The 25167-nt window shown below is 40.3% G+C and overlaps 1 protein-coding gene across 4 annotated transcripts in view; it reads right to left on the minus strand.

The window, feature by feature from the left end:
- The window catches only part of swt1 (SWT1 RNA endoribonuclease homolog), a 31596-nt gene that overhangs the window by 3011 nt on the left and 3418 nt on the right, over window positions 1–25167 (minus strand). For 2 of the 4 annotated variants that reach the window (XM_084090823.1, XM_084090821.1), the window contains exons 5-17: window positions 24225–24269; window positions 24013–24142; window positions 23766–23861; window positions 23491–23679; window positions 17160–17253; window positions 16730–16887; window positions 16455–16600; window positions 16132–16270; window positions 13976–14118; window positions 13750–13901; window positions 12481–12624; window positions 7275–7341; window positions 6565–6632 (exon numbers count right to left, since the gene is read on the minus strand). In XM_084090823.1, the coding sequence (XP_083946949.1) occupies window positions 6565–6632; window positions 7275–7341; window positions 12481–12624; window positions 13750–13901; window positions 13976–14118; window positions 16132–16270; window positions 16455–16600; window positions 16730–16887; window positions 17160–17253; window positions 23491–23679; window positions 23766–23861; window positions 24013–24142; window positions 24225–24269 (1571 nt within the window). Of the gene's footprint in view, window positions 1–6564; window positions 6633–7274; window positions 7342–12480; window positions 12625–13749; window positions 13902–13975; window positions 14119–16131; window positions 16271–16454; window positions 16604–16729; window positions 16888–17159; window positions 17254–23490; window positions 23680–23765; window positions 23862–24012; window positions 24143–24224; window positions 24270–25167 lie in introns of all 4 variants that reach the window. The other 2 variants (XM_084090822.1, XM_084090820.1) reach the window with 1 other exon arrangement.

Here is a 25167-nt window from a genome sequence, read left to right on the forward strand (position 1 = left end):
AGTTTATGATTTTTTTTTTGATTAAGGCAACGTGCAAGGCATAATACAGACATCACTACAGTGATATTTAACAAGTCCATAATATTGCTGAAGAAACAATAGGGGGTTATTCATGGTCTGTGTTAGTAATTTGTTAATGCTTTTAGACTTTTAAATAGCCTTTTAAATGTTCAATGGTTAAAGGATGAGTAGAATAATGTTACTTCATTGTCACTTCATTGAGTTTTTGAAAATGCTTATTATTGATTGATTGATTGATTGAACTTTATTGTCCAGTCTGTTTTCACAGAGAGGAAATTTCTTTGACACTGTAACATACATTCACTGCTTAAAAATCACATCACACATCAACAGCACAAATACAAAAAATTCTATAGTTAAACACTGTAAGAAAGAAAAATTAAAAATATTAACAGCCGTTCTATTGTTTCAATTAAAACACTGTACGATTTAAGATAATCACTGCCATTGGAAGAAAAGATCTTTTATAGACATTTTTTCTAGCCAAGGGAATTTTTAGTCTACGTCCAGATGGAAGCAATTCAAAAGCAGAGTGAAGAGGGTGTGTGTTATCTTTAAAAATCGCAATTGCCATTTTACCCATAAAATGATCGAACAAGCTCTGAAGTGGCTGTTGTTTTTGTCCAGTAATCTTATTTGCTTGATTAATTATTTGTGAGAGTTTGTTCTTTTGTTTTAATGTTAGATTGCCGTACCATGAAACAATATTATATGTGAGAATACTCTCAATCATTGATCGATATAACATAGTTAGGGTCTGCTGACTAATATTGAAGCTATTGAGGAGAGCCAGGCGTTGTCGTGCTTTTTTATGAATGTACTCCACATTACTTTCAAAATTAAGTTTCTCATCTATAATTGTACCCAAGTATTTAAAATTCGAGACCTGCTCTACAGTTTTTTCCTTTATGACAACTGGTTTATATTCAGATGCGGTATCTACTCTTCTCGATTGATTTTTCAAACATAGCTCTTTTGTCTTTTCAATATTAAGATGTAAAAAACTACTCTCAAACCAACAGATAATACTGTCAATGTACTCAAAATATGAGGTGCAGTTCATTTCTTTCTGACATGAGACCAATGCCATATCATCGGCATATTTTATAAGGGTAAGGTTATCGTCATTACACTTCAGTTCATTTATGTATACGGAAAAAAGTATTGGAGACAGTACACATCCCTGCGGTACCCCAGTATCTAAAACCAAGCAATCCGACATAACATTATTATTAACACAAACTCACTGAGGGCAACCTTTTAAAAACTCCTTAATCCATGAAATCATCCAACTACTAGCACCTAACTCATAGAGGCGCTTTAAAAGAAGATGAGGTTGGACAGTATTAAAAGCGGATGAGAAATCCATGAAGAGTATTCAAACATAGGAATTTGAGTTATCTAGATGATCTAGCGTTCTATCTATTGCGTTCATAGATTGAGCCTTTCGCTGATTGTTTACAGTTTAACAGAAGTAATTCACATAATTCGTGCAAAGCGTCATGGGGCGTAGGAAAAAGGTGGATGCACTCACCGGCCACTTTATTAGGTACACCTGTTCAACTGCTCGTTAATGCAAATATCTTATCGGCCAATCACATGGCAGCAACTCAATGCATTATGGCATGTAGACATGGTCAAGACGATCTGCTAAAGTTCAAACTGAGCATCAGAATGGGGAAGAAAGATGATTTAAGTGACTTTGAACGTGGCATTGTTGTCGGTGCCAGAAGGGCTGGTCTGAGTATTTCAGAAACTGCTGATCTTTTCAAGCACAGCCATCTCTAGGGTTTACAGACAATGGTCTGAAAAAGAGGAAATATAAGTGAGCGGCAGTTCTTTAGGCGAGAATGTCTTTTTGATGCCAGAGGTCAGAGGAGAATGGCCAGACTGGTTTGAGCTGATTGGAAAGGCAACATTAACTCAAATAACCATTCGTTACGAGTTATGCAGAAGAGCATCTATGAACACACAACACGTTGAAACTTGAAGCACATGGACTACAGCAACAGAAGAACACACCAGTGCCACTACTATCAGAACAGGAAACTGAGGCTACAATTCCCACTGGCTTACCAAAATTGGACAATAGAAGACCGGAACACGCTTTGGGCCCATAAGTGACAATTGAGCAACGTTTAAATGCAATCAGTTAAATGAGTATTGTTGCTGACCATGTCCATCCCTTTATGACCACAGTGTACACATCTTCTGATGGCTACTTCCAGCAGGATAACACGCCATGTCACAAAGCTCAAATCATCTCAAACTGGTTTCTTGAACGTGACAATGAGTTCACTGAACTCAAATGGCCTTCACAGTCACAAGATCTCAATCCAATAGAGCACCTTTGGGATGTGGTAGAACGGGAGATTTAGATTATGGATGTGCAGCCGACAAATCTGCAGCAACCGCGTGATGCTATCATTTCAATATGGACCAAAATCTCTGAGGAATGATTTCAGCACCTTCTTGAATCTATGCCATGAAGAATTAAGGGGGTTCTGAAGGCAAAAGGGCACCCAACCTGGTACTAGCAAGGTGTACCTAATTAATATAGATTTATATATTAAGCTTATTAATATATTGTGATTTTATAATGTTTTTTTCTATTTTAATATATTTTAAAATATAATTTATTCCTGTGATGCAAAGCCATTACGCCAGTCTTCAGTGTCACACAATCCTAACATGGCGTTTAGGATATAACCTTGCTTTCTCAAACGATTTTTATAAATCTTCCCCCCAAAAAAATATTATAAAAAATATATATCATGCACTACAAAGTGTTGGCTCAGTTGCCGTTTGTAGTGAACACATAAAAGATTCCATTCCTCCAGCCTTGCAATTATACGCTTCACAACAGTGCTGCCATGGCAACCGTACAACATTTGGGCAGCTCCCCTTCGTCACACAGCAGAGTAAATGCTTTATGAACCCAATCCTTAAATCAACAAAACAGAACATAACACCGCAGAGATGGTGCTCGCTCGAAAACAAGCATGCAACACTGAACATCTGACAAAAGCTGCAGCAGCATCACAGCCGTTGTGAGTTGACAGCGTCAGTGCAGCGCCTGGTTGCTTAGATATCAATCCCTGCTGAGAGATTCAGCACCTAGAGACAAGATGTTCATGAACAAATTATTAAAGGGTTAGTTTACCTCACAATTTTAATTCTGTCATTATTTACTCACCCTCATATCGTTCCAAACCCGTAAGACTTTCGTTCATCTTTAAAACACAAATGAAGATCTTTTTGAGGAAATTTTAGCAATTTCCGTCCCTCCATTGACAGCTACGCAACTACCACTTATTTGACGCTTCAAAAAGTTCATAAAGATATTGTAAAACTGATCCATATTAAATGAGCGGTTTAGTCCAAATTTTCTGAAGGGACACGATCACTTTATATGATGAACAGATTGTGGAAGCTCAAACGTGCTGCATAACACACGAGAATGAAACTCATTGGTTCTTACCTTTCAAGCATGCATGAGCTTCAGTTTATGATGTGTGAGTTGATAAATGTTTATATGTGAATAAAAACCTAAACTGAATCTGTTCAACCGTGTCACTTTAAAAAAAATTGGATTAAACCTTTCAATTCATATGGATAAGTTTTATGATCTTTTTATGAACTTTTTGAAGCGTCAAAGTGACAGCTGCATAGCTGCCAATAGAGGGACAGAAAGCTCTCAGATTTCATCAAAAAGATCTTCATTTGTGTTCTGAAGATGAACGACAGTCTTACAAGTTTGGAACAACATGAGAGTGAGTAATTAATGAGGTAACACTTTAGTTTAGGGTCCAATTCAGACTATCAACTAGTTGCTTATTAACATATTACTATTAGTACTTAAAAGCACATATGAATGCCTTATTCTGCATGCCCATATTCTACATCCATTAATCCTACAAATTATCTTAACTTAACAATACCTTACTAACTATTTTTAAGAAGTAATTAGGAGTTTATAAAGGCAAAAGTGGCATCTAATAGTTAGTTAAAAGTGAGAATTGGACCCTAATCTAAAGTGTGACCATTAATGAAATAATTTTCATTTTTGGGTGAACTATCCCTTTAAGGGATGATTTTAAGGAATCTTTAGCCTACAAATCAATATCTCATGGAATGACAGCCCAACTGAAATCTTTCTAAAGTTATAAAATGTTCAAGGTAGCCGAAGCAAAGCCTGATACAGCAACTTACTGAGACCAGTGTGTTATGTAACAGGTCACATTGAAGCAACTGATAATATATGATAATATGTATGGGTAATATGACTGATAATATGTATGGGTGTTATTCAGTTCGGGTACATGATCAGATTATTGTCTCTGTGCATTAGCATACAGTACCTGACAGTACAGATTAATGCATGCATTTGACACACATGGATAAGTGCGTGAAATGAGGTCACTGAGGTCTTGGGTGTCACGGCTCATTAACCTCACTGAGCTAAAGATCAGCCGTCAACCGCTCCACAAATGTGTGTGCGAGCGTGTAGCTACACTTGACTGATAAGGTTAATCAATAAATGTTTTCTCCAGCCCTGAAGACACATCCTAGCAAAACCTTGACGACAAGCACACTAAACTTTGCAAATGGCAATCCTGCTCAATAAATCATTACAAATGAGAGACACATTAAGAAACCGGAAATGACTGTGAACATGACACATGATGAAATTCATGCATACATGTTTCTTAACATGCAAATACGGCCCAAATACGGCTAAAGTTATACTACGCGAATATTAATCATTAAATTAATTACGGTGAAAAATAATAAGTAAGTAAGACTTTGCTATGGAGCCGTTCTTTCACCATAGTAGGATTAGAAGCTAGTGAGTTGATTAGTACACAGCCCAATAGATTCTAGCAAATAATTTAGGCCTACTATGTTATAAAAAATAAAATTATAATTTTTTTAAATTATATTATATTGCAATGTCAACTGTTATTTGATCCCTCTCCCACACTATCCTGGGAACAATTCATTCAAAAGAATTTGGCTGTATAGGAATTTTGTGGTTATCAAGAAACCGTATCATCAAATAGCCTGAGGTCTTAAGCCCCGCCCCTTTTAGAGTCTCTCCCTCAGAAACACAACATAAAACCACATCCAACTGTAAATCTACATTTTTAAAAGCACAACCACATCCTACTGTAAATCTTAATATTTAAAAGGACAATCACATCAGAGTCTTTATATATTGAATAATTCCTGTAGTATTATATTCAGTACTCCTCATTAGCCTGGGGCTTCATCAACATCATCAAAATCAACACATCGGCAGTGTGAAAATCTTTGAGACAAGATCAAGTATGCATACATTCTAGTTTCCAGTTAGGACAAGTTCTACAAACACCTTTGTACACCGCTGGGAATAAATTGCGAAATATCTTTACCAGGAATGTGTATTCTGGCAAACGACTCAGGGGGAAGCGGTGATGTATCATTAAATGCATTCTATGTATCATTAATGCCTTCCTCAGTGCAAAAGTGTGATTTAGAGTGCACAAGAGGACAGTTGATAGCATAACCTGCTATTACACAGGTGCCACATTAGTGAGAGTTATTGCACAGATTGCAACGCAACGTGAGCGATCTAGAATCTATTCAACATAAGGACCTAAACTCAATACACATACATACACAAGATCGCACAGGACTTCTCCGGTTTGCCTGACATTAACATGCAATGAAAGAGATTATGTGAGTTTAGTTAGTACAGAAGCTTGACTAAAATTCACTTGAGGTGTGACATTGGTGGTGAGATTAAAATGTAAAAGCTTATTCATAAGCAACACCCTACATTTCAAAAGTCTCTTATGCTCATCAAGGCTGCATTTATTTGATCAAAAACACAGTAAAACAATAAAATTATGAAATAACATTACAATTTAGAATAACTGTTTTCTGTTTTAAGATATTTTTAACGTAATTTATTCCTGTGATGGCAAATTTAAATTTTCAGCATCATTAATCGAGTCTTCAGTGTCACATGATCCTTCAGAAATCATTCTAATATGATGATTTGGAACTAACTATGGAAAAGTAATTGCTGTTATTTTGATCAATTTAATGCTTCCTTGCAGAATAAAAGTATTAATTGAGCTTACTGGCCCCAAACTTTTGAACAGATCACCAAATAGAATTCTAATGCAGCATATAAACAATAAACAGAGGATTTACTTTGCCATTTAACCATGGCAGGCATGATGTCGAGGATTCACAGAACTGTCTTCTGAGGTTTGGGTAGGCTTATGATGCAATAACACCCTTACGGCAGAAACTCAATGGCCCTACGAGACAGTAGATAGCTGCTGATGGCTGCCGAAGCGAGCGCTGACCTGAGAACAGCATGCTGAGCTCTGGCTGAAATGCCTGTCTGCTGAAGGTGGGCGGTGTTAAAACCATTACAACAGAACAGACCGCATCATGCACGTAGCTTGGTAAATGAAAGCAATACAAGCTGTGAGTATGACTTGAAGATAAGCTAATGAGTCTCAATATCTCTCATAACTCTTAACTAACCGGTATTCCTGTTGAGACACGCAATCAAACAGGTCCCTGGCAGTGAAACGTGGCTCCATAGCAGCAATCTGAAAGCAGAAAGCACATCTGTTAATGTAAAGTACACAGTGTACAGGTCAACGCACATGTCCTGCATAATCACTGTAGGACATGTATTGCTGCACGTATTGTTGATCTTAGACCTCTTGGTGGTTATTTGATTGATCTAAACAAGATAAATGGAAATTCTTCATGTCTAAAACAAAATATATATATACACTACAGTTAATAACTTTAGAGTCTGTTGGTATCACTTTACAATAAGGTTTAATTTGTTAACATTAAATAACTACATTAGTTAACAAGAACTAACATTGAAAAATACTTTATTAATCATAGTTAGTAATACATTAAAATCAAAAGTTATATCTGTTAATATTATTTAATTGACCTGAGCTAACATAAACTAACAATGAACAGTTCTGTTTTTATTAACTATTGTTAACAAAAATGTATAAATACTGTAACTAAAGTATTGCTCATTGTTAGTTAATGCATTTAATGCAAATTAGAATGATTTCTGAAGGATCGTGTGACACTGAAGACTGGTGTAATGGCTGCTGAAAATTCAGCTTAATAATGACAGAATTTTTATACTATCTATTGTTTAACTATGGGGCATGACTTGTCAAAAAGGTGGATATTACCTATAGTGGCCGTTTTGTTCTTACCTTACTGGACTGAATGAAGGAGAGAAATGACTGTGCATCCTGAACACTGCTGTCCGCAGATAACAGCCTGTGGGAGGGGAAATCTTTCATTTTTCTATCACAATTATAACAGGTATGACATCCCACCTGTGCAATTACTAGAACATCAGCTGTATATAATATCTGTGGGAATTGCCTGATATGCAATTAAGAATCCTGTGTGTGATTTTAAAATGCATCAGTCAACCAGAGCACGCTTCTACATGTAATATTAACCACAAGTAAAGAGACAGCTTAAGATTATAATGAATAAATGTCAGATGAATCATTAAATCTATCAGACAATCATATGCAGGGTAGTGTTTTCTAGTGTTTACTGAGCCTGTAATTGTGTTTGGATCACAAAAATTGTAAATTAGTAATCACCACATTTACTCATTAACATCTGTGTGATGTTAGAAAAGAAGGAAATGTGTACAGACACAACAATTCTAAATTTAGACAGAGTGTCTGATAGCATTGACATGTTTGATCATGGCAGAAACATGTCCAAGATTAAAGCCTGTTTCACACATTATTTGTTATGTAGCTATATTATGCACCAAAAACGTCTTCTGCCATTGCAGTTATCCTGTGTCCTTGTCCCTTATGTGCTGCGGACACAGGATAACTGCAATGGCAGAAGACGTTTCTGGTACGTAATATAGCTACATAACAAAGCTGTGCTAAAAAGTTGAAAGAGAAAAAAATGACTTATTTTCATTATTGGGTGAACTATCCCTTTAACGCAAGAATAAAACAGCATAGCCTCTAAAGGGAGGTAGAGGGGAGGAGGAGGAGAAGAAGAAATGTAGAGTAATTCAAGGGGCAAGACGAAGTAGGGAGCAGAAAGAAAAAGCTATTTCAGCAAGAAAGCCTGAATTATGCATGCTTTTCCTCATTCAGGGGCGCAGGGGGATGGAAAGGAGTAGAACAGCGCATTTGTGTGCATGTGTTAGCTTTGATGACTCATCTGTCTGCTTTCTGCACATAAAATGAGTCTAGCTGTATCCATGGAGACAGCACCTAATCTCCCTTCAAACTTTGTCATCCTGCCTTCTCAGAAACTGCCTTCTCAGAAACAATCAATGGAGAACCAGAGTGGACTCAAATGCACAGCAATAAAATGCAGTAAAAACTGTCAAAACAAACCCAAAGGGAACCTGAATCTCAGATGAACACTATGACATTGAGTACACACCGTCAGTCAGTGGGGTCATCAGCTTGAGTGAATAAGTATATAGGGTTGATGGGTAAAGGGTGACATTACTGTCAGACAGATGACTAATATAGTGGAAAGGCACAGGCACACTTTTTTAAGTGTTCTCCTTCCCAGTTAAATGATCAGATATATAGCAGTGCTTGACTTCATTTAGGCAGGACATTGACCCAGGCATTATTAAATAACTCACACTTAAGTTTGGAATTTCTTTTCTTCCGCATTTACATTTACATTTATTCATTTAGCAGACGCTTTTATCCAAAGCGACTTACAAATGGGAACAATAGAAGCAGTTAAAGGAGCTGTATGTAAGAAATGTATTTCAATTAATCATAAAATGGCCCTGATATGTCACTAGACATTAAGAAATCATGTTCATTTCAAATACTTATATCACTGACAACAGTAGTACGGCCAGGATATTGTCATTTAAAAAGTGAAGTTGCAGCCCTCAACTGATGATGTTGTCATCTTCTGTTTTGGCCTGAAGCGCCACCCTCCACCTATCTACCGATCACGAAGTCAGTAGTGTTTCGGCATCCGGGTTGCCAGCTCAGCTCTAGTTACCACAGCTGCAGCTACAAACGTTCGTGCTGGATCCTGCAGCCTATCTGGCAACCTCGAGTCAGGGGGAGGGGGAGGGGATACACCGCTCTACAGTAATTTGAAAGTGATTGCAGTACCAGTTTTGGCCACAATCTTACATACGGCTCCTTTAAACTAACAGTAGGACAACAAAATGCAAGTGCTATGACCCTTCTCAGTTTAATCTAACACAGAAGCCTCTTTGAGATGGCACCACAAGACGTCGTTCACTTGCAGAGCGCAAGTTTCTGGATGGCATGTAAGTCTGAAATGTAAGATGTAAGGCATGTAAGTTAAAGTAAAAAGGAGCAGAACCAGTGGTTGTTCTGTAGGCAAACGTCAGTGACTTGAATTTGATGCGAGCGGCAACTGGCAACCAGTGCAATTTAGTGAGGAGAAGAAGTGACGTGTGCCCTTTTCGGCTCGTTAAAGACCACTCTAGCTGCGGGGTTCTGGATCAGTTGCACAGGTTTGACTGTGCAAGCTGGAAGACCGACCAGGAGAGCGTTACAATAGTCAAGTCTGGATAAAACAAGCGCTTGGACAAGGAGTTGAGTAGCATCTTCCTCCAAACGCAAACTATATAATAATACTCTGTCATAATTATAGTCAATGTCTTGAATAAAATGAACAAGTTGGAGTGTAAATCAATTGTAATGCACTGATGCAAAAGCGTGGTGTTTTGTGTGAGAATAAAGGAGCATATAATCAATTAGACAGACAATGCAGCACAAGTTTCACATGACAAATCATTCATTTGCAGTGCTGAATGAAGTGTATGCTTCAACTCCTCTCTCTGTTGAACAAAAAACTCATAGAACAGCATTTTTGCACTGCCACTGAGACAAAATCATTTTTAGTGTAAAAGTAATAATTCACTTCATTTGACAACTAGAACTGAGCTTCTGACAACCCAAAAATAAGATCTTCGTGCATGCCTATGGGCTGAAATATGTGCCACCAGAAACTGAATTTGAATAATTGAATTTGAATTTGTACTGTTTAATTTGAATAATTGCATTGAAAAACTGAATCTGAATTGTATAATTTGAAATTGAATTTATTTGTTTGGAACTGAAGTCCAATACAATTTGATCCTCACTGAAAATTCAACTCTCTTTATATCCTCACATTCAGTTCCCACAATTTAGATTCAGATCACCAAATTCAGTTTCAAGTTACTGTGACAGACATCCGGGTAGTTGGAGGATGAAGGAAGAGCAATCGAGCGCAGATCGATATCGATAGATAGAGTGTTTATATCTCATGTTATATCTATGAGATAGACTTCAGTGTCGCAGGATCATCACTCAGCACTAATATGCCAGACTGTTGTGCTGCTTATGGGTGTTAGAACGAAAGAAATGGAAAAAAATTAAAATTAAAAATAACAGCAAGGGATAACATTTCACAGGTGAGAATGAAACCTATGGCCTCTCTCTCTCCGTGGCCCGCGGCAGCGTCTCTTCTCCCGGGCAGGAACACAGCTTCACCTTGCTGCTGCACCGGTCCCCGCTGATCCAGATGGGACCGGCCAAAGACATAGTGGTGATCGGGAGTACGTATATTTCGGCGGGAAGTTCCACTGCCTTTGCCGGTGGCCGGCGGAGGGAGAGAAACTACAGCGGGGCAGCAGAGTTTGTCTGCGGCTGCAGGATCTAGAGACTTACTGCCCGCTTCCTGTGAGCCAAAACCAACACAACGCTGCTGGAGGAAATAGTTGAGTTTTCTTTTGCTGAAGAAAATAGTCCGTTCCGCATCCATAGCAACGCTCTGTTTTTCATGGCAACGGTGTGATATACTTATTAGTATATCCTCCAATCCTCCTTATTAGTATATCACACCGTTGCCATGAAAAACAGAGCGTTGCTATGGACGCGGAACAGACTATTTTCTTTAGCGGAAGCAATACAATCTTTTTAAATCAATAAACTCCTTTTAAAATCAATAATTTGTGTCAAATTATTTATTTATTTTGTAGGTAGCCATGTAATAAGCGAGATAATGTATAGTGAGGCGGTTGTTATAGCGAATAACAACCCCTTCAAGCTGATTCAAGACCTGTCGGGGTTGTTATTCGCTATAACAACCGCCTCACTATACATTATCTCGCTTATTACATGGCTACCTACAAAATAAATAAATAATTTGACACAAATTATTGATTTTAAAAGGAGTTTATTGATTTAAAAAGATTGTATTGCTTCCGCTAAAGAAAATAGTCCGTTCCGATCCCTTATATATAAATCTGCCTGAATCAGCCTGAAGCCTTTAACTATATATAGTTAAAGAGTATATAGTTACACATACTATATATACACAGTATATAGTTATAGGCTTCAGGCTTCAACTCTATCTATCGATCTGCGCTCGATTGCTCTTTCTTCATCCTCCAACTACCCGGATGTCTGTCACAGTAACTTGAAACTAAATTTGGTGATCTGAATCTGAATTGTGGGAACTGAATGTGAGGATATATAGAGAGTTGAATTTTCAGTGAGGATCAAATTGTATTGGACTTCAGTTCCAAACAAATAAATTCAATTTCAAATTATACAATTCAAATTCAGTTTTTCAATGCAATTATTCAAATTAAACAATACAATTTCAAATTATGTGATTCAAATTCAGTTTTCCAATGCAATTATTCAAGTTTAGCAATTCAAATTCAAATATAATTGATTCAAATTCAGTTTCTGGTGGCACATATTTCAGCCCATACATGCCACATTCCCAGAGTTTAGATTTATTAGATACCTTATTATTCATTCGAGATTTATATTCATTAAGAGGCTGTGAATGATACGAGCAGGCAGTTTAATATGCCAGCGAGGCAAGTCATGTCTGTATTTACACTCCAACATAAAGAGCAGTCTCTGTGTAACTACAGCTATGACACGCACCACAGTCTCTGCTTGCAAGATGCAGAGATCTTAATTTAGAGGAAAAATTGCCATGTCACAGTACAATCCATCTGCCTACTGCTATGAGTTGTAAAGGAAGTGAGCAACGGAAGTGAGTCACACAGACACACTCACACAGGATCAGGGGAGGGTTTGATAAGAGTATATACTGATGATTATGAGAATAAAGACTATTATTCCCCTCCCCCCTCCCTATCCCTATCCCTATCCCTATCCCTATCCCCCTCCCCCCTTTCACGTGTGACACACACCTACTTCTGTCCTTTACATGCTCAGGAGACTAAGGACACACACTGAGCAAATTCTTTTGGGAGGCACATGACTGGAATGGTAATAGACCCTGGTAAGACTGCACAGTTCTGTGTGTGTGTGTGTGTGTGTGTGTGTGTGTGTGTGTGTGTGTGTGTGTGTGTGTGTGTGTGTGTGTGTGTGTGTGTGTTTACTAGCATGTGTGTACCTCTGAAGAGCCTCCAGTAGCTGTTTCAGTGCAGTAGAGAGCCTTTGCAGGCAGGAGAGGGCATCCTGAGGCAGGGGTGAGGTAGATCGCAGGCTGGGCTCGGTGGTTCCCGGAGTGTAGTGGAGTGCTGAGAACAAAGCCGAACTGAAGAGAGAGAAACAAACAATGCAGTAAAGTTTCTGTTTTGTTTTTTGGTTGGTATAGCCTCAGTAGACAGTGTAAAACCTGACCAGCATTTCTTTAAAAAGGTTAATATTTTAGCAGAGCATATTTATGAAACCTATACTGAATACAAAACACATATACACAGGAAAGAGTTTTCTAATGGTTTTGAAAGAAATAAAAAAAAAGATCAAATCAAATTGGATGGATCAAATTTTGATTAAAAAAACAATAATGTTTTGAAATATTATTACAATTTAAAACAAACAACCATTTATATATATATTATGAGGGGCCGTACAAGCCAAAATCCATTCTTCTACTCTCACACTTATACATTCTCCTTTCACATACATACATTTCTACTCTCACACACCCATACATTCTCCTTTCACGTACATTTCTACTCTCACACACATACATTCTCCTTTCACATATATACATTTTACTCTTATGCAAATGTATTCAAAGTATGCATTTATTATTATAAATAATAAATGTATATATGTCTGAAAAAAATATGTGTATGTAAGAGAATAATGTATGTATGTGTGAGAGAGAGCATAGTGGAAACGGAGGCGTATAGTGGAAACGGAAGGCAAGTCTGGCGCGATCGGGGTCACCGGACTTGGGTCAAGCGAGCCCCTGTTTGAAAATACACGGTCAAGCCAGCCGCCAAAAAAATGGGTGTGCGCCTAAAACAGGATTACATTGAATAGCATCATTGTAAAGTTGTGATGAAGAGCTGAGCAAGTCTTGCATTTGTATTTCCGGGTCTGAATGTGACTTCCTGCTTAAAGAGGAAGTAATGGATACCAAAAAAAAAATATATATATATATATATATATATATATATATATATGTGAAAGGAGAATGTATGTGTGTGTGAGAGAGTAGAAATGTATGTATGTGAAAGGAGAGTGTGTGTGTGTGTGTGTGTGTGTGTGTGTATAGAAATGTATGTATGTGAAAGGAGTATGTATGTGCGTGACAGTAGTCTTTTTCGTGTCTTTCAAAAAAAAACAAAAAAAACAAAACCCAAACTTTTGAATGGTAGTGTATGTTGAGAAATAAATACAAGTCTCTCTTTGTCATGGTCTCTCTCACCTTATCTGACACACGTTGTTCCAGATGCTCTCAAACAATGCCCAAACTTCCTGATGAGATGTCAGAGGAGGTGGAGCAACATCCTCCTCTATCTCTGTCATTAGAGAGTCCTCATTTTTAGAGTCATCATCCTCTTCTGGAGCTTTCAGGGACTGTCACACACACACAATTTATGAGTAATCAGAATGAAAAAAATTAACCCTTGTTAAATCTTAATGAGACTGACCTGTAGTCTTTGCTGTAGCATATGAAGGGTCGAGAGAGCATGAGCTACATGACCGTTGTACTCAGATCTGCCAGCCAGTGCCGACAGCAGTTCTGCAGCCAATCTCACAGCACTGTGAACAGATCTGTGCTCTATGGACCTGTCTACACACAGACACAACATATTAAAATATATATCATATTATAAAAGACAGAAGTGGGCAGAAAACAAAGGTTCACAAATGTGTCCACAGTGGGAGTGGGAGGAGACCTGATTATAAAAGGTCATCGCCTCTGGCCACATCACTAACCCACTAACACAAAAGTCACAAAATGAGTGAAAGACACTCCCTCAACTCCATAAAGTGTAGTAAATCACATTTAGGTGAGAACAGGAGGCCCCGGTACTTTTCCATCCCTCCACTACCGAACAAACTCCCTTCCTCCCCTCTGTCGGGCTGGGCTCATGGCCAAAGACAGCAGAGAAGAAAGGCACAGTCATACTCCTGCTGCAGTGATTGGCAGAATGAGGTCAAACTCATAACTACACACAGAGCATGAGAATAGAGTGTGCACGAGTGTGGATCAAAACCACAAACTGAGAGATGCACATACATACACTCAAACACCAATTATACTGGTGTTTAAATTACACATTTACTGACATAATGAGCAACTGAAGGACATAGAAAAGAACAGGTAGAGCAGCCCTAAAATATATGTTTTGTCCTTTGTCACATAGAAATTAGCCTAGTTTATGTGAAAGAGATAATAACTACACAAAGTGTGACAGAACAGAATAGAATGGAATTCCACTGCTATATCCACAATTACTGTAATTACAAGGTGACAAATCAAGAGATTTTGAGATTCAACAATATTTAAAAAATAAATTAAAAAATGAGTTTGACAAAGATAAATAATAAATTAATTAATGCATGATTAAACTCATAATTATGAGTAAAAAAAGTTGAAAGAAGTCTCTTGTGCTCACCAAGGCTGCATTTTTTAATAAAAAATACTGTAAAACAGTAATATTGTGAAATAAATATTACAATTTAAAATTAGTTTTCTAATTTAATATATTTTAAAATGTAATTTATTCCAGTGAAAGCAAAGCTGAATTTTCAGCATCATTACTCCAGCCTTCAGTGTCACATGATCCTTTCTAATATGCTGATTTGGTGCTAAAGAAACATTTCTTATTATTATCAATGTTGAAATAATATTATTTCTGCAGTTGTTCTGCAGGATCCTTTGATGAATAGAAAATTCAAAAGATCAGCATTTATTTGAAAATAAAAATCTTTTGTAACACTTCAAATGTCTTTACTGTCACGTTTGGTTCATTTTTTTGCATCCTTGCTGAATAAAAGTCTTACAAATTACAGACCCAAACTTTTGAATGAAATAGAATTGAATAGAATAATATGGCGCTTTTCCATTACCAGTACCAGCTCAACTCGACTCGGCTCGCTTTTCGCTCCGTTTTCCATTGCAGATAGTACCTCCACAATAGTACCTGGTCGTCATAGCGACGCCGCAGGAAACTGCCGTGACTTAATCTTTTACGCGAGACGCGCGAGACACACCCGCTACCCACACACACAGGACAATGGAGGAAATCGAGTGTATGCTGTTTTTGGATGTTTTTATTTTTGTTTTTGCTGTTTTTTTATTCAGGATACTCCGTCTGGCGCGTGCAATGATGACGCAGTGAATAGTGACGATTCTCTCTGACCAATCAGCAATCTGTCGTGTTTTCACGTCACATTTTAGTATCGCCTCAGCTCGCCTCAGCCCGCTTAGAACCTCGCCGGAGGTGGTACGAAAAAAAGTACCTGGAAGCAGGTACAGGTACAACTTTTACACAGTGGAAAACCAAACAGAGCCGAGTCGAGCCGAGGCGAGCTGGTACTGTGTAGTGGAAAAGCGCCAATAGAGAATAAATAGAATTCTAAAATGTGTCAGAACACAATTATAAGACACAAAAGAATTCTAAAATTAGAATACAATTAAAGGAAAACATTAGAATTCTAATGTAGAGTAGAGCAGCATTCAGATATTACATTTATTCATTTAGCAGACATTTTTATTATATATTATTATTTTATTTAAATGTAATCAAACTGAAGTTACAAAGTATGACACTGAAGTAGTGAGACACACTGTACATACCTGAACAGAGACAGTCACTCAGCATCTCCACAGAGCTGAGCAGGCTCCTCTTTATAATGCTTCCGAAGACAGCGATCCAGTGCTTCTTAAAACACTTGAGCAGCCCATCCAGACTCCATGGAGGCTTCACGTACACGATCTGCATTCACAAACAGATAAGGTCACAGAGAATGGGGCTACAGCAGATGAACGTCAAAAAAAGAATCTGAGCCCTGAATCACACTTTAGAGGAGACTAATACATTTACATGAATGAGAAGCAGCTTTAAATATCAGCTTCATGTAACATTTATAGATGAATGAACTATCAGAGTGCAGAGGTACCTCAGTCCACAGGTCTCCATAAGCTGCCTTCATCTCCTCCTCAAGCACCTCAGAGAGCGCCCCCTGTAGGCAAGACTCCAGCAACGACACACATTCACTCAACTGTCGCTCCTCCGCTGCATTGCTGCTCGGCGGTCCTTCCTTCTCTGCTTCGTTCACATAGGGAGGTGGCAACAAAATGACTTTACTAAGGCCTTTGTAACTAAAGCATTAAGAAAAACACAACTAATGAAGCAAAAACAGTGATATTGATAAAGCAAGTGTCAGTAGCAGACCTTTATCTACAAGGCCAGCTGTGGGCGGCACAGCAGAGTGAGCATGAAAGTAGTTTAGGATTGTAGATCTTGTTCCCTCCACCTCTTTTACCAAGTCTGCCTTACTCAGGGCCTTCACCCCACTGAGCAGGGCCTTGCTGCACAAGTTCTTATCATTGCTACAAAAAGATTCCAAAGAGCGAGAGAGAGAATATAAATGTAAGCAGTAAGAAGTTTTGTCCTCTACCTTCAAAATTAACATTCTCCAGGGTGACACTAATGGCTGAAATATAATCATTAAATCACATAATGTTCATTCATAAAGCAAACACATGGCCTTCTTGCATTTAATTAGCTAGCTGTCAAATGACAAGACATCAAACATATGGGAATGTCCTTAATGTAGTGCAGACATGCCAAGAGGTGGAACAGTATGAGTGAATGTGCTCACGTGCAAAGAACTAGAGCTCCCTCTGGGTACAGAGCCTGGTACTGCAGACAGCACTCCAGCACTCTGTCATCATTGTTCACAACACCAGGCCCACCTAAGAGCGAGAAAAGATAAAGTCATATAATCCATGTTATACACTGTAGTATGCCAGATTAAGAGTGATGCAGCCTGAAAATACATTGCCAAAGCAGTCTGTATTGCATAATGTTTCCACTGGCTTTTTGAAGTAAGCATCCATACATGCTTTTAGAGCCAGTGCTGCCCATAATCCCTTTGTCCTACAGAAGAGCTTGAGTTTTCAAAGAGCTTACTACAAAGTATGCAGTTTACCATGACAAGCACAGTACATACTTTCAGTGTGGGACTCAACCACAGTTTACAGTAATACAGCATTTATTGCTGTATTGAGTTACTCATTTATTGGTGATGTGTTGCAATGTACAAACCCCAATGTTTTAAACCCCTTTTATCTCTACTATGGAATCGTACATATGATTTATTATTTATATACTATTATAGAATTTCTTAATCTTTAATTAATATATTTTAATGAATAAATTAGCTTTTTTTTTTTTTTTTTTTTTTGAATTTTAGGTCATTTTTATAAAATTTTAGTAATATTAGTAATTCAACAAACTTATTTTTTTATTTCAATTTGTTGCCAGTGCAACATTTCTAATATTCATATTAAGATTTTAAAGTTTTTAATCTAATATTTATTTTATTGCAGCTTTCATTCAATTAAGAATTTTTAAAATAGTTTTAGTTTTAGTCAATAATAACGACACTTCCATAATGCAGCTGAGTGGTATATTTGTCCAGGTCAAAAAAGTAGCAAAAACATTTTTTATTATAATATTGTCATGTGCTTTTATCATTTTTTTAATATTTCTATTCTAAAAAAAGTAATTATAAGATTATTTAGCATGACCTGCTAAATGTCCAGCGTGAAATTAGAAAGAAAATAATTAATATAGTGTGGTAGGTTGATTATAGGAATTATGATTTTTTTTCTATTCATTTACATTTTCTATTATTCAATTTAATATATATATATATATATATATATATATATATATATGATGTGATTAATCGCAATTAATCGACTTGAAAGCACTAATATATAGATATAGATAAACTATATCAAGTATATTTGTATAGCGCTTTTCACAATACAGATTGTATCAAAGCAGCTTCACAGTATTAAAATAAAATAATACAACAAAGTTTGTTTCTAGTGGAATTTATTGATTGATAGAATAAAATTAAATATCCCCAAAATATCCCCAACTGAGCAAGCCAAAGGCAACAGTGGCAAGGAACCGAAAAAACTCCATCAAGCGGCCTAATGGTGTCCTAAAACTCCATCAGGTGACCTAATGGAGAAAAAAAAAAAACCTTGGGAGAACCCAGGCTCAGTCGGGGGCCAGTTCTCCTCTGGCATTTATGAACTAGAGGCCGGATTGTAGTTTGAAACTGTGAGATTAACAATATTATATGAATGCCTGGCTGAAAAGATGCGTCTTTAATCTAGTTTTAAACTGGGAGAGTGAGTCCGAGCAACGAACAGTATCAGGAAGGCTATTCCAGAGTTTTGGAGCCAAATGTGAAAATGCTCTCCCTCCTTTGGTTGATCTGGATATCCTAGGTATGACCAAAAGCCTTGAATTTATTGATCTTAAAGAGCGCGATGGATTATAGGGCGATAGAAGATCCGCTAAATAGACTGGAGCTAAGCCGTTTAGGGTTTTATAAGTCAGTAGCAATACCTTGTAATTAATACGGAACTTTATAGGTAGCCAATGTAGTGATGATAAAATCGGTGTTATATGATCATATTTTCTTGATCTAGTAAGAACTCTAGCGGCTGCATTTTGGACTAACTGTAGCTTGTTTATTGAGGATGCAGGACAACCGGCTAATAAAGCATTACAGTAATCTAGTCTCGAGGTCATGAATGCATGAACTAACTTTTCTGCATCAGAAACTGATAGCATATTACGTAGCTTAGCAATGTTTCTAAGGTGGAAAAAAAATATATATATATATTGCAATGTTATATATTGCCACAGTGGCTGGTGAGCAAAAAAGTTAATGTCAAGCCCTATATATATATATATATATATATAATTCAAATTTAAATGTACCTGTGTGATGGATTTTTTTAATTAATCATAACTAACATTTGTTTTTGTTGCAGGAACAGCATTCATATGTGTAACGATAACCAGCTGGAGTGCCCTCGAGAGCCACCAGCTGGAGTGCCCACGAGAGCCACCAGAGGGCGCTCCACAATAGACTAGGATCACTTCCTCATGAACTACATTTCCCATCCTGCATCTACCTGGACTGATTACTTCATACACCTGCACTGCATTATTCACCTGCACTGTTCCTGATTACAGTCACACCTGATCCTCATTCTATGGACTATTTATGTCTCACACATTCTCACCCTCACTGCGAAGTCTTGTTTTACTGTTACTACATTTCTGAGCGTTATTTACCCGTGTTTGATTCTTGTTTTGGTGACCTTGGACTGTTTCACCGTTTCTCTGCCTGGCCTGACTCGGATTGTTTATTGGACTCTGATTATTGCTGCCTGCCCTGACCTCTGCCTGTTATTTGGATATTCTCTGTGTTTCCTCCTTTGATCTGTTCGCTGTTGATGACCCTGCCTGTACGACTACTCCGTAAATAAACTGCATTTGGATCTTCACCTTCGAGTCTCGGAGCCGTTTCATAACAGAAGACTTCGCCACACCCAGATCCAGCAGCTATGACCTCCAGGAATCCAGCAGTACGGATCTCGCCTGATCTTCCCAGCATGAGCCGGGAGTTCGCTGGACAGATCGCGGCCTTGGCCCTGGATAGCCTCGATCTGTTCCAGTACACCTGGGGGTTTGTTCCTCTCGCTACCTCTTGCTCTCTGGGGGACGAGGCAATTAAGTTGTGTTACCGGCTGGGGGCTAAGGAGGTCGACCCGAGGGAGCTCCCCGATCTCTCCGGTCTGGATTGGAGAGGCACTCTCCAGATGTCTTCCGTGGCACGCACTTCACGCCAGTCCAGCCGAGCCCGCACTTCACGCCAGTCCAGCCGAGCCCGCACTTCACGCCAGTCCAGCCGAGCCCGCACTTCACGCCAGTCCAGCCGAGCCCGCACTTCACGCCAGTCCAGCCGAGCCCGCACTTCACGCCAGTCCAGCCGAGCCCGCACTTCACGCCAGTCCAGCCGAGCCCGCACTTCACGCCAGTCCAGCCGAGCCCGCACTTCACGCCAGTCCAGCCGAGCCCGCACTTCATGCCAAATCTGCCGAAGCCAAGGCAGAATGCGTCATGCCTGCCGCCCCTGAGATTGAGAGCGTCATGCCTGCCGTGCCTGAGACAGCAAGCGACATGCCTGCCAAGCTAGAGCCTTCACCGCTGGTCTCGTCCAGCACAGAGCCCTCTTCACCACTGGTCTCGTCCAGCACAGAGCCTTCACCGCTGGTCCTGTCCAGCACAGAGCCTTCACCGCTGGTCCCGTCCAGCACAGAGCCCTCTTCATCGCTGGTTCCGTCCAGCTCAGAGCCTTCTTCGCCGCTGGTCCTGCCCAGCTCAGAGCCCTCTTCGCCGCTGGTTCCGTCCAGCTCAGAGCCCTCTTCATCGCTGGTCCTGTCCAGCTCAGAGCCCTCTTCATCACTGGTCCTGTCCAGCTCAGAGTCCTCTTCACCGCTGGTCCTACCCAGCTCAAAGCCCTCGCCGCCGCTGGTCCCGTCAAGCTCAGAGCGAGCTGATCCTGATCCAGAGACTGAGCTTCACGTCACTTCTGCCGACCCAGAGACTGAGCTTCACGTCACTTCTGCCGACCCAGAGACTGAGCTTCACGTCACTTCTGCCGATCCAGAGACTGAGCTTCACGTCACGTCCGCCCGTCAAGAGTCTCGTCCCGCCGAGACTGAATCTGTTCCTGAGCCTGAATCTGATCCTGATACTGAGCCTGAATCTGTTCCTCTTCCTCTTTCTGCGCCTGTGTCTTCGGACAAGATGGCCGACTCCACGCCTGTGTCTTCGGACAAGATGGCCGAATCCACGCCTGTGTCTTCGGACATGATGGCCGACTCCACGCCTGTGTCTTCGGACAAGATGGCCGAAACCACGCCTGTGTCTCCGGACAAGATGGCCACCGCCGAGCCGGTGTCTCAGGAGAATATGGTCGCCGCCGAGCCGGTGTCTCAGGAGAATATGGTCGCCGCCGAGCCGGTGTCTCAGGACAAGATGGTCTCCGCCGAGCCGGTGTCTCCGGACAAGATGGTCTCCGCCGAGCCGGTGTCTCCGGACAAGATGGCCGCCCCTGAGCCGGTGTCTGTCCCTGTCCCTGAGCCGGTGTCTGTCCCTGTCCCTGAGCCGGTGTCTGTCCCTGTCCCTGAGCCGGTGTCTGTCCCTGTCCCTGAGCCGGTGTCTGTCCCTGTCCCTGAGCCGGTGTCTGTCCCTGTCCCTGAGCCGGTGTCTGTCCCTGTCCCTGAGCCGGTGTCTGTCCCTGTCCCTGAGCCGGTGTCTGTCCCTGTCCCTGAGCCGGTGTCTGTCCCTGTCCCTGAGCCGGTGTCTGTCCCTGTCCCTGAGCCGGTGTCTGTCCCTGTCCCTGAGCCGGTGTCTGTCCCTGTCCCTGAGCCGGTGTCTGTCCCTGTCCCTGAGCCGGTGTCTGTCCCTGTCCCTGAGCCGGTGTCTGTCCCTGTCCCTGAGCCGGTGTCTGTCCCTGTCCCTGAGCCGGTGTCTGTCCCTGTCCCTGAGCCGGTGTCTGTCCCTGTCCCTGAGCCGGTGTCTGTCCCTGTCCCTGAGCCGGTGTCTGTCCCTGTCCCTGAGCCGGTGTCTGTTCCTGTGCCATGGTCGCCTCCCTGGCCGCCTGAAGGGTCGTCTCCTTCCTGGCCGCCTGCACTGCCTGCTCCGTCCTGGCCTCCCGTATTACCGCAGTCTCAAGGTCCTCTTCCGCTCCACGGACCTGGCCCTCCATCCCGCCCCCGGATCCGCCTCCGGGCCACCTCCCACCTGGACAGTTTTGGAGCGTCTGGAAGCCGCTCTTTGGGGAGGGGCTATGTAACGATAACCAGCTGGAGTGCCCTCGAGAGCCACCAGAGGGCGCTCCACAATAGACTAGGATCACTTCCTCATGAACTACATTTCCCATCCTGCATCTACCTGGACTGATTACTTCATACACCTGCACTGCATTATTCACCTGCACTGTTCCTGATTAGTCACACCTGATCCTCATTCTATGGACTATTTATGTCTCACACATTCTCACCCTCACTGCGAAGTCTTGTTTTACTGTTACTACATTTCTGAGCGTTATTTACCCGTGTTTGATTCTTGTTTTGCTGACCTTGGACTGTTTCACCGTTTCCTGATCGTTTCTCTGCCTGGCCTGACTCGGATTGTTTATTGGACTCTGATTATTGCTGCCTGCCCTGACCTCTGCCTGTTATTTGGATATTCTCTGTGTTTCCTCCTTTGATCTGTTCGCTGTTGATGACCCTGCCTGTACGACTACTCTGTAAATAAACTGCATTTGGATCTTCACCTTCGAGTCTCGGAGCCGTTTCATAACAATATGCTTTTGAATTTTAAATGCATGTGTCTCCTTTGACAACTTGTGGAAAGACTTTGGTTGTGCGAGTGTAAAAATAACAAATAAGGGAAATGAAACTAGACAGATGACTAGGTTTGAAACCTTGTGATTATGAAGTAACAAGAGGGCTTGTCTATGAAGAACCAATCAAATTGTAGGGAAATTATATAATGTTTCATGTCATTTTTGCCATACACCTATTCTATAAAAACTGTTCTATTTTGTTTACTGGTGGGATTCTCAATGAAATTTGATCCTCTGGCCATGATGTATTCTTCTTGCGGGAGATTCTCTGGAGAACTGCTCTGAGAACTCTTCCGGCTGTGATTAAAGCATTTAGAGGACATTTGCTGAAGTCTGTATGTCGATTATTGCTGCGCAGCAAGCTAGTTAGGGGAACAAGTATTATCTCCCAGCCGACGTCAACGCACTAGGGTATAGGATTACACTCAGCCGACGTCGATGTGTAGACTCGCTAGGGTATAGGGTTAGACTCGGCCAACGTTGACTGTAGACGTGCTAGAGTATAAATATTATAGATAATATAATATTATCTATAGTAATATTACTATAGTAGTATAAAAAGTGTGGTAGTATAAAAATCTACCACACCTGCAAATTGATTTTATTGCCAACTGACAAAGTGTGCTTCTTTTTACATGTCTTAAAAAGTAAACGTATAGTATAGGCACATCGCTTGCATCTCAGGATAGGAATAACTCACAGGCAGCTTGGGAGGCTTGCTGCATTGACTGGCCCATGAGTCTGGGCTCCTGGTTTTTCAGGCAGCTGTAGATGTAGTGGACAGCTGGCCTGGCTTTGTCCTCCACCTTGCTGGAGAGTTTACCACTCTTCAGATAGTCCAACTCCTGCAGCACCACCCATGGGATCAGCAAAGTGGGAAACCCCAGTCCTAGGATGAGGGGTGCTTAGAGTGAAAGGCTGTACCAACATTATTCTCCAAATGTATGAAGTACTGAAAGCCAGTGCCTTCCTTACCACTGAGACCATGTGACCTGATCTTCTTCACAAACTCCAGGTGGCTGAGCAGCACATTGGTATCCAGGACTATAAGGAGGGCCTGTTTATGTTGATCTTCATGTGTAAACACACACACACAGACACAAAGCACAACTATCCATCAAACAAACCATGATTCAAATACAAAAGGTGCCTACTGTAGGACATTACTTAGTCATTTTCCAGTAATAATTAGTTATTTTGAACATTTCACAGGTGACCTTACTTGGCATAGTGCTGGGTGCCTCTTCTGGGGGGTCAATGTCCATGCAGGTGAGCTCTCCACAGTTCTCCACCAAGTTCACCTCCAGTCTCCTCTCAGAACGTGCCAGATGAAGTTCCTCCACCAGCTGCATCTAAACAATGAATGAAATAGAATGAGAAACACACAAACACATAAGATTTTATTCTGAAAACAGAGGCAGATTGTTAACTTACCTCATGGTCACAGTCAAAGGTCTCTTCAGCTTCTTGGGGAGTTATCTGAAATAAAGTTGTGTTTAATTCAATGGAATTATTAGTATTCTTTTAATGGAATTTTTGAATTCACCGCTGTTTCCTCTTAAATATATATATATAAAAATTAAATGTCTTTTTTTCACATTTTGTTATGTCGCTGCCTTATGTTAAACAACAGATTTGTGACAATTTATATATATATATATATATATATATATATACAGTGAGGAAAATAAGTATTTGAACACCCTGCTATTTTGCAAGTTCTCCCACTTGGAAATAATGGAGGGGTCTGAAACTGTCATCGTAGGTGCATGTCCACTGTGAGAGACATAATCTAAAAAAAAAAATCCAGAAATCACAATACATGATTTTTTAACTATTTATTTGTATGATACAGCTGCAAATAAGTATTTGAACACCTGTCTATCAGCTAGAATTCTGACCCTCAAAGACCTGTTAGTCTGCCTTTAAAATGTCCACCTCCACTCCATTTATTATCCTAAATTAGATGCACCTGTTTGAGGTCGTTAGCTGCATAAAGACACCTGTCCACCCCATACAATCAGTAAGAATCCAACTACTAACATGGCCAAGACCAAAGAGCTGTCCAAAGACACTAGAGACAAAATTGTACACCTCCACAAGGCTGGAAAGGGCTACGGGGAAATTGCCAAGCAGCTTGGTGAAAAAAGGTCCACTGTTGGAGCAATCATTAGAAAATGGAAGAAGCTAAACATGACTGTTAATCTCCCTCGGACTGGGGCTCCATGCAAGATCTCACCTCGTGGAGTCTCAATGATCCTAAGAAAGGTGAGAAATCAGCCCAAAACTACACGGGAGGAAAAGTGGACATGCACCTACGATGACAATTTCAGACCCCTCCATGAATTCTAAGTGGGAGAACTTGCAAAATAGCAGT

Source organism: Abramis brama (assembly GCF_963993115.1).
Source record: "Abramis brama genome assembly, chromosome: 18".
NCBI classification, from domain to species: Eukaryota; Metazoa; Chordata; class Actinopteri; order Cypriniformes; family Leuciscidae; genus Abramis; species Abramis brama.